At 42.9% G+C, this 10,097-nt stretch overlaps 1 protein-coding gene across 1 annotated transcript; it reads left to right on the top strand.

Moving 5' to 3' along the window:
• Nucleotides 1–5,166: 5,166 nt before the first annotated feature.
• Nucleotides 5,167–6,568, top strand: LOC125775376 (uncharacterized). Its single transcript, XM_049445907.1, has one exon. The coding sequence runs from the start codon at nucleotides 5,383–5,385 to the stop codon at nucleotides 6,559–6,561; it is 1,179 nt and encodes a 392-aa protein (XP_049301864.1). The 5' UTR covers nucleotides 5,167–5,382; the 3' UTR covers nucleotides 6,562–6,568.
• The last annotated feature ends 3,529 nt before the right edge of the window (nucleotides 6,569–10,097 follow it).

Raw genomic sequence — 10,097 nt, 5'->3', positions numbered from 1 at the left:
TTTGCTGTAATAATTGTTGTGTGTTTGTCTTCTTTTACAATTTCCTTTTTATATCGTGGTGAAAGTTTAGATCCTAATCTGCTATTTTGCTTAACAAATATTGTCTGCCCTGGTGTCTAAGTTTTAATTTTTTTGCCGCCCTTGTTATGGATTTCTACCTTCATTTGAGTAAATCTGATTTTAAAGGATCTTAAATTTTTCGGATACAGTCTTTGAATCTGTCCCATTATGGCTTCTGTCGTGTAGATTCCATTTGTTACTGAAGGGTTTAAGTACTTTCTCAATATTTTCATTAGATCATCATCAGAATATGTTGGCTGAAAAACAGTGTGTCTATGGAATGTAGGAAATGGAAAAACTTGTAGTCAGGAGGATGTTCTTTGTAAATAAAAATTTGGTTTTTAAAAGCGTTTATCGGTACCTCAATGCTGGGAATAAGATTATGAGAAGAGCTTTGAGCACTCTGTTGGGTTTCTGTTATTGAATTAATTTCATATTGTTTTGGTACTCGAGACAATGGATCGGCTACAATATTTTCTTTTCCTGGTTTATAGAGTAATTCCTTATTGTACTCATCCAGGTATGACTTCAATCTTTTAATCGCTATTCCACCTTTTTTCCAATTACAATTATGTGTAAGTGGTTCGTGATCTGTACTTGTGCGTATTTCGACTTCAACGTTAGTGGTATAGGTCAGTTTGTCATCGGGTTTTGGAAACAAATTTGGGCATTTTTTAAACAAATGATTTAATTCTTTTCGTTGATAATTTGCGAGATGATCTAATTTGGGTATAATTGCATTTACTGATTCAAAATTTTTCTCTTTTATGGGAATACTCATGCCGTTTCTAAGGAACAATTTACCTCTTTTGGTGTCAATAATTGCACCAAGTTCCTTCAAACTGTCATTTCCTAATATTCCGTCAAATGTTCTGAGTGTGGGTAATAAAAAGAATTTAACTATTGATTTTGGATCATTAAACAAATTAGCCATTTTGTAATGGGTTATTTTTATTTTACCTCCTACGGATACTGCATTAAATGGGGTTTCATTCTGTAGTGGATTCTGAACAAATTTTGGCTGAATATAATTTCTATTGGATCCGGTATCAATCAGTATTTTAAGCATTTGTCCGCTCCTCACCTTACATTCGAAATATGGAAGTGAGGAGTCAGTTATTTCTAAAAAATTAATATAAATAGAATCGGTTTGCTGTTCTTGGTCACTATTTTCAATAACTTCGGTATAGTCGCTAAGTGTTTCATCGTAATCTGTCTGTTCTTCTTGTTCTGAAATAGTTTGCTGATAATCAGCCATAGTTGGTACTGGTTCTTCTCTGCCTGTTTGTTGGTAAGTATCTGTCTGAATATTAAAATTTCTTTGTCGTTTGGCTATCTCGGCAGTGGGTATGGGTGGTCTTTTACCTAAATCAAATTGTGGTCGGTTCATGTAGTTAATCTGCTTAGTTTGGATACTTCTGTCAATGTCCATCGGTTCTGGTGGTGGTTGAGGTTTGGCAACCATAGGACGAGGTGGCTGGTATAATGGTCGTTGTATGTTATGGTTCTGTGCGAATTGGTTACCTATATTAGTAAAATATGGCCTTTGTTGTGGTTGTTCGAAAAAATTATTTAATTGTCTGGGATTCATAGTTGGGTTTTGCGGTGTGTTAATTCTAGGTGGAAGAAATGGTCTAGCTTGAAAATATGAAAAATGAGGTGTCGGAACCTGGCGTGGTACTAACGTTGGTCTATTGGGTTGATTTCTAAATATGTTTTGTTGTCCTCTATTTGACGCATGATTGGTACGGTATGCTTGATTTTCCAGTTTCAAACATAAATGCAATGCAGTTGGTAAATCAGCAGGCTCCTTCATGCCGAGAAGACGTGAAAGGTCTCCACGTAATCCGCGAATAAAGGTATCAAGAGCCTTATCCCTGTACAGCTTGGTCATTAATTGTTCCGATTCTCTGCCTAATTCCATACACCCTATCTTATTAAGGATCAACGATAAATGTTTATAAACGGCCTGATGGAATTCCTCGACAGACTGGTTAGCACCTTGTGCTATGGTAGTCATTTGGTACTCTAATGTACCCAAGTCCCTTTTATCTGCATAATGTAGCGTAAGGCATTTGGAGATGGCACTCCAATTTAAAGGTACGTTGTACGATTCTAACGCAGTGTCTGCGTTACCAGTTATTTTATTGCGAATGGTATGCAAAATACCAAAGTATTTTGGCGTACCAACTGTGTGTTCGTAAGTTCTTAAAATTCTGTCTACACTTTTTTTCCATGAACCAAACTCGGCTGGGTCACCGGAAAATTCTCTTAAACTTTTTACTATGTCTGGCACTTTGTCTAGTTCTCCTAAATTACCTAGGTGCTCTTGGTCAATTCCTTGACTCTCTACATTGATAAAATCAAATGTTTGATTTTGAGTTTGTTGTAATAAAATCGGTAATTGTTCATATAACACTTGCCGAATGGCATTTGTTAAGTCGCTAGGTTGGGTCATATTTCTGTTGTTTTGAAATGTCGCTTGTCTTTGTAACTGTCTTTGTCGTTGATGGGGATTTTCTTCAATATCAATTAATGGGGGTCTAACTAAATTATTTGGATTAGCCATCCGTTTTATCAAAATTTAATTTTGTATTATTAACTTGATTGGAGAATTTTTACTACCATAAGTTTTTCATGATTCGCCTTAATCAATCAATAACATTATTTTAATTTATTATTATTGTTTTTGAAAACCAGTAGCTGGTTTTACCCTTTTATCCTGGAGGGTCCTTTGGGTAGGAATCGCAGAATTGGGTTAAATTATACTATTTTTGCTTACAAAACTTCGTTAAGTTAATTGTTTGCAAAAGTAAGAGTTATTATTTTTTTATCGCTTTACGCCCTTTTGATTATTTGTAATTTTATATGCACTTAAATTTCACAATTTCAATTAGTTAAATTCACTTTCACTTAGGTTTAATATTTTATGAAATATTTATATAAAATTTTAGTTTTCTACTTAATAATTATGTTTTGAGATTTAATATCAATTTGTTTGTATAAAATTTAAAATTCTCTAATATAATTTTTATTTTCAATTAAACTTAATATCTGTATATTTTTTTCATAAATTTTCAACATTTCAGGTATAATTTCTGGCGTACTTTATTTATTTCTTTTCTTTTCACTTTCAAATATCAAACTTTAATTTTTTAATTCACTTATGTTTCAAAATTACTTAAATTCTAACATACATACATTAGGGAATTTGATGTGGTCGCTCCTCCTGGTAACTCGGATTTTGTCCCGTTTGCTTCCTACTAGGGATCCTGCAGCTTACACAAGTGTAGAGGGTGTCCCGCGGGCTGACCTGACAAGACTTGCAATCCACCGATGTTGTCCAACAAGGTCTACTTTTAAGTTTTTATCCTCGTTGGTCCCTGCTCGTGCGCCAGTTAAGTTCTTCTTTATTGAATTTCTAAAAGAAACTGATACATAGAATCTTAAGAATACCTTAAGCTAGCTGTGGTTCAACGGCAGCGGCGTCGGCAGAGTTTAACGGATGTTGAATGGTCAGCAGAATTGAAGTTGATTATTGTTGTTGATATTATTATTTATTGATCAGCAATAATGTCGATCACTTTTGGGAGTTGCAGCGGATGTTTGTTTATGTTATTCAACTTTAACAACAACATTGTTGCAATGATTGTTGTTATGTTGAAATAAATACTTGTTGTATTAACTTGTATACAGACATAAAAACGAGTGAGCTTGAGAAAATTACCTGCGGTCGGGTAATTCTCTTTTCGTGGTTTCTTCTTAAGAAAATATGTACATATACATATTGTTACGAATTTACTCTTGCTAGTTTACTTTGTTAGGTTCGTATCTCTGGATTGACAAATAAAATCAACACTGTTTAATTTAATTCAACAACTCTTTATTTCACAGCTCGTCTACACTATAGCAGTTTACTCTTAGCACTGATTGATTACGTTGGCGTTGCCACGGCTTATATAGCCACGCACTTCTCGCTGATGCCGACGTGTCCTTCTAGAATATTGCGTCTGGAAATTACCAGAACATTGTGAGAACTAAATATCTTATAGAATTTAGTCCACACGAAGGCCCACCCTATTGTTCACAAGCATACATATATACGCAGCGGTAAAACCACGCCACGAAGATGGAGAAACCAGACATGCAGATAAAAGGACAACAAGAATGCATACGCAGCGGTAAAAACACGCCACGCAAACCAGACAAGCAGACGAATCAACAGCAAGCATGCATACGCAGCGGTAAAATCACGCCACCGCCAGCAACACACGCCATCCCAGCAACACACGCCATCCCAACGCAACATGTTGCGAATGTGCTAGCACGCAACACAGGCTTGGTGGGTAGTTAGATGGCGGATGATCAGTCAGTCAGCACGGGACTGTGACAGCGTACGCACGTCCGGGCATCAGACTATGCAGTGAGTTTATCCTCTGGCTAGTCTTGGTATCCTGACTTGTGAACGCCGTATGTTAAGGGTGAGCTCGGTAGTGAGTTTATCCTCTGACCGACTCAACCGTTAACATCGCGGTCGCTAAGACAGTCATCCGGGATCTTTAAAGCGTGTGATTTAAGTCGTCAAGTGAGTGACACCTACGCGAGCGTCGGCAGAAGTAGCCGAGCGTAGTCAGCAGAAGCAGCAGCGTGTGATTTAAGTCGTCAAGTGAGTGACACCTACGCGAGCGTCGGCAGAAGTAGCCGAGCGTAGTCAGCAGAAGCAGCAGCGTGTGATTTAAGTCGTCAAGTGAGTGACACCTACGCGAGCGTCGGCAGAAGTAGCCGAGCGTAGTCAGCAGAAGCAGCAGCGTGTGATTTAAGTCGTCAAGTGAGTGACACCTACGCGAGCGTCGGCAGAAGTAGCCGAGCGTAGTCAGCAGAAGCAGCAGCGTTTGATTTAAGTCGTCAAGTGAGTGACACCTACGCGAGCGTCGGCAGAAGTAGCCGAGCGTAGTCGGCAGAAGCAGCAGTGCGTGATTTAAGTCGTCTAGCACCCAGGAGCACAGCAGAGCGGGGAAACGGTATTGCCCTAACGGGGCACATCGAACCGTTACCCTAACAGCGCCGTCCTCGGGCGACGACTGTACAACGTAGGAGACGTGGATTAATATATTATGAATATAAGATTGAAGAAATAAAGAACGATTCGCAGAAGAGCCCCAACATTTACAAATTTATTGTAACGAACCCTGGACACGGCGAGTATACCTCAGCAATTATACTTGTAAGAAGCAGGGGCAGCAAAAAGCTTCGTTACAATTGGCGCCCGAGCAGGGACCCTGCGGATCGTATATTATCAGGAAAACGACATTTAGTAAGGAGATGGCAGATCTCATGTGGTTAGACAACGTGTCCAAGGAGCAACTAATCTCCTTCGCACAGAGTCTGGGAGTTGACCACATAGGCACCACGCGGGAGATTCGTAAGCGCATAACTACATTGGCAGCCAAGGCGCACGGAGACCCGGAAGTAGAAGAACAATTTTTAAAAATGGAAGCTGGTGAGATTGCTTCACGAGACGAAGGCGATCAGAAGACAACCTTCCCAGCCGATCAAGACAGAGGGACCGCGAGCACTTTCGCGGAATCATCACGGCTACAGCCGCCACAAATCAACAGGTTACTTCAACAGAACCACATTGTTATATTCGCACCAATCATAGACCAGGTGGGGAAGTGGTCCGTGAAATACGACGGCGGGCGAGACCCATTAGCGTTTGTCGAGAGATTAGAAGAGCTCTCCGAAGTGTACATGGTGAATATGGACATTCTTCCAAGAGCCATGCCCGAATTATTGTGCGGTACCGCTCTCCAATGGTATCGCAACAATAACGAACATTGGGAGAGTTGGACAACCTTCAAAAAGGACTTTCTGCGCTTCTTCCTACCAGCACGTTACTTCGAACGCCTCGAAGATAACATACGGCAGCGAAGACAACACGTTCGAGAAAAATACAAGGACTACGTTCTAGCTATGCAGAGCTTAATGCGACACGTTGGGTATAATCCGGAAGAGCGACTGGAAAGAATTTTTCGGAATAGTCACACCGATTATTTGCTCTACATTCAGCGGCGAGATTTCGAGACGCTGGCCGAACTCATCACACTGGCAGAAGAGTACGAAGAGATATATGAAGGACAACGACGAGGAGTAGAGCCACCTCGACGCGAGATGACGAGACACATCACAGGTGACCACGAGGTGAGAAATGTAAGTAGGCCGTTACCACGTCCACCACAACACCACGCAACGGTAGAGGCGCATCGCCAGCAACCATCTACGAGTAGAACCTTTAGCCCTGGAAATATATGCTTCAGATGCGGTCAGGAAGGTCACTATGCTAGGAAATGCCGTAATCCCAAGAAATTGTGTTGCAGGGAGTGTGGCCGAGCGGATGTGCTAACGAAAGAATGTTGTCATAAACAACAGGGAAACGACCAAGGGTTTCGCCAAAGAGAAGGCGCGGCGAACCCACGGGACTCAGCGCCGAACAACCAATAATTATGCATCAGGAACGCGGCCGGCTATACGCCCTAATCACGCTGGGCGGAGAACCGGCGGAAGCCGTCATCGACACCGGCGCTTCGAAAAGTTTCATATCACCACGAGTTGCAGAACACATGGACGCAACCGGGAACAGTAAGAAGGTGACCGTAGCTATCGAGATACAAATGGCCGATGGCACCACCAGCAAGATTTTCGACGCCGTGGAGACCACCATTCAACTCGGACAGACATCGCTAAAGGCAGTGTTACACGTGATGCCCGGAGCGATTGATGACGTCATACTTGGATTGGATACACTGGGGAACATGGGGGCTATAGTATCCTGCGGAGGTCACCAGGTAGTGCTGAAAGCGTCAGATGCGCAGCAATCAACGGCACCCCGCACCATGTCATCCAAAGCCGTAAGCAACGTAACCCCTACTACGCCAGACACACGCTTGCTAGAGCGCAGGATGAAGAAGAAAGACAGACGAAAACTTAAGTGCAGGAGGGTCAATCGACTCGGGACTTCATCGGCCGTCAACCAGAGAAACGAAGCGGCCCGTATACGTGATTTTCTAGACGAAGAACTTCGAATATTTGAAAGCATGAGTGGAGTGACGACCGTGGCGGAACATAAAATCACTATGACCGACAGCCGACCAATCAAGCAACGATATTTTCCGCGGAATCCAGCGATGCAGGCCATCATCAACGCCGAGATCGACGAGCTGCTGGCGAAGAAATGTATTGAGCCGTCTCACAGCCCACACAGCGCGCCGATTGTGTTGGCACGGAAGAAGAACGGTAAGTGGCGTTTATGCGTGGATTATCGGCAACTCAACGCCCGATCTGTGCCCGACGCATACCCCTTACCTAGGATACAACATATACTGGACAAGTTACGAAGAGCAAGGTACATTAGTAGTCTGGATCTCAAGAACGGCTACTGGCAGATACCTTTGGAGCAAGGCAGCCGCCCGTATACCGCCTTTACCGTACCTGGGCGTGGCCTATTTCAATGGCGCGTGATGCCATTCGGCTTACATTCGGCACCAGCGACGTTCCAGAGAGTACTCGACCAGGTCATAGGCCCGGAGATGGAACCACACGCCTTCGCCTACCTGGACGATATAATCGTCATAGGCTCTACATTCGAGGAACACATACGGAATTTGCGAAAGGTACTGCAGAGACTACAGCAGAACAACCTTCGAATTAACCCTGAAAAGTGCGAGTTTTTTAAGAAGGAACTCCGATACTTAGGTCATGTGATTAGTGACAAAGGCATCCACACCGACCCCGAGAAAGTTGCAGCAATCCAGGAGCTGAAGCCCCCAACTAACGTGAAAGAAGTCCGTCAGTATCTTGGGATAGCCTCTTGGTATCGCCGCTTTGTGCCAGATTTCGCGACCATGAGCCAGCCGCTCACAGCTCTCTTGAAGAAAGGGAAACACTGGAAATGGGGACCTGAGCAACAATCAGCATTTGAAAGCATCAAGCAAAAGTTAACGGAGGCTCCCGTCCTGGCATGTCCGGATTTCAGCCAGGCATTCACTTTGCAGACGGACGCCAGCAACATCGGCCTTGGAGCCGTACTGACGCAGAATCTGGAAGGAGGAGAACGCGTAATAGCCTACGCCTGCCGAAAGTTAAATGAGGCAGAGAAAAACTATTCAGCTACCGAAAAGGAGTGCCTCGCCATAGTCTGGGGAATTCGGAAAATGAGACCCTATCTAGAAGGATATCGATTTAAGGTGATAACCGATCACATGTCACTGAAGTGGCTGAATTCCATAGAGAGCCCTTCCGGTCGTATAGCACGATGGGCTTTAGAATTACAGCAGCATACTTTCGACATCGAATATCGTAAAGGGAAACTCAACCAAGTAGCAGACGCACTGTCCCGACAGCCGCTAGAGACCATAAGGCAAGCGACGACGATGGCTCCACAATGCAAATGGTGGCGAAAGCGAGTAGAAGAAGTTCGCGCAAACCCAGAGAAGTACGCAGATTATATGGAGAAGGATGGCCAACTTTACCGCCACATTCCGTGTAGATCTCAGGATGAAGAGGCTGTACCCTGGAAGCTATGTGTGCCTAAACCCCTCCGAATAAGGGTGCTACAAGAGAATCACGATATACCTAGTGCAGGACACATGGGCATACGCCGGACAGTAGCCCGAGTCGCCAACAGATATTACTGGCCAGGAATGTTCCGCGACATTAGCCAGTACGTACGCCAGTGTGAGTCCTGCCAGAAATACAAGGAAGGACAGCAGAGACCAGCAGGGAAGATGCTCTCACAGGTGGCACAAGAACCGTTTGCCACACTTTGCACCGACTTCATCGGACCCTTACCGCGATCAACCCATGGCAATACAATGCTACTGGTGTTTTTCGACCGCTTCAGCAAGTGGGTTGAATTAGTCCCCATGAGGCGCGCTACAGCTGAAGGACTTCGTCGCGCATTTAGAGAGAGAATCCTCGCGAGATTTGGTGTTCCGAAGATCCTTATTTCGGACAATGGTGTTCAATTCACGAGTACATTATGGCAACACTATCTAAAGGCATTAGGGGTACGCCAGCAATTCACGGCGCCGTATACACCTCAAGAAAATCCCACGGAAAGAGTAAACCGCACGATCAAGCGAATTATGGCACAACTCAGCAAATCACGACACCAGCAATGGGACGATTTTCTCCCAGAGATTGAGCTGGCAGTAAATTCCAGCATCTCGGCCTCCACAGGGTATAGCCCGGCATTTCTCGTACAAGGACGAGAACCGCGACTGCCAAAGGCCCTTTTCGACGAAGTTAATATCGGCACAGGTATAATACCCACGACGGCTGAAGAAAAGTACGACAGGATGCAGGAAGCCTTCAGAATCGTTCGACAAAACATGGAGAGAGCATCCATGGACCAAGCCCGCCACTATAATTTGAGGCGTAGAAAATGGACCCCCGCGATCGGAGAGTTAGTTCTGGCGAAGGAACATCATCTCTCTAAAGCCGCAGACGGTTTCGCCGCAAAGTTAGCCCCGAAGTACGACGGTCCTTATAAAATTCTGAGATACATTTCACCAGTGATCGTACATGTCCAGAAGATCGACGGTGGCAAGGAGAAAACAGTGAACATCAGCGAATTGAAGCGGTACAACAGTTTCGCGGCAGTGTAAAATAAATAAAAAAACATTACAAATTTAAAAATTACAAACGTAAAAATTACAAATTTAAAAATTACAAACGTAAAAATTACAAATTTAAAAATTACAAATTTAAAAATTACAAATTTACAAATTACAAATTTAAAAATTACAAACATAAAAATTACAAATTTAAAAATTACAAACGTAAAAATTACAAATTTAAAAATTACAAATTTAAAAATTGCAAATTTAAAAGTTACAAACTTAAAAATGAAAATAAATATAAATTCTTACTACAACGAGCATGTCTACCGACCAAAACGAGTACCAAACGAGTAGATCAAAATCATTCGACCGTGAGCCGTCAGTAAGATTAGACATCACAAGAATTTTTCACATAAG

The sequence above is a fragment of the Bactrocera dorsalis genome, chromosome 1, assembly GCF_023373825.1.
Source record: "Bactrocera dorsalis isolate Fly_Bdor chromosome 1, ASM2337382v1, whole genome shotgun sequence".
In the NCBI taxonomy this organism is placed as follows: Eukaryota; Metazoa; Arthropoda; class Insecta; order Diptera; family Tephritidae; genus Bactrocera; species Bactrocera dorsalis.
This window is presented reverse-complemented; position numbering and strand designations above follow the sequence as displayed.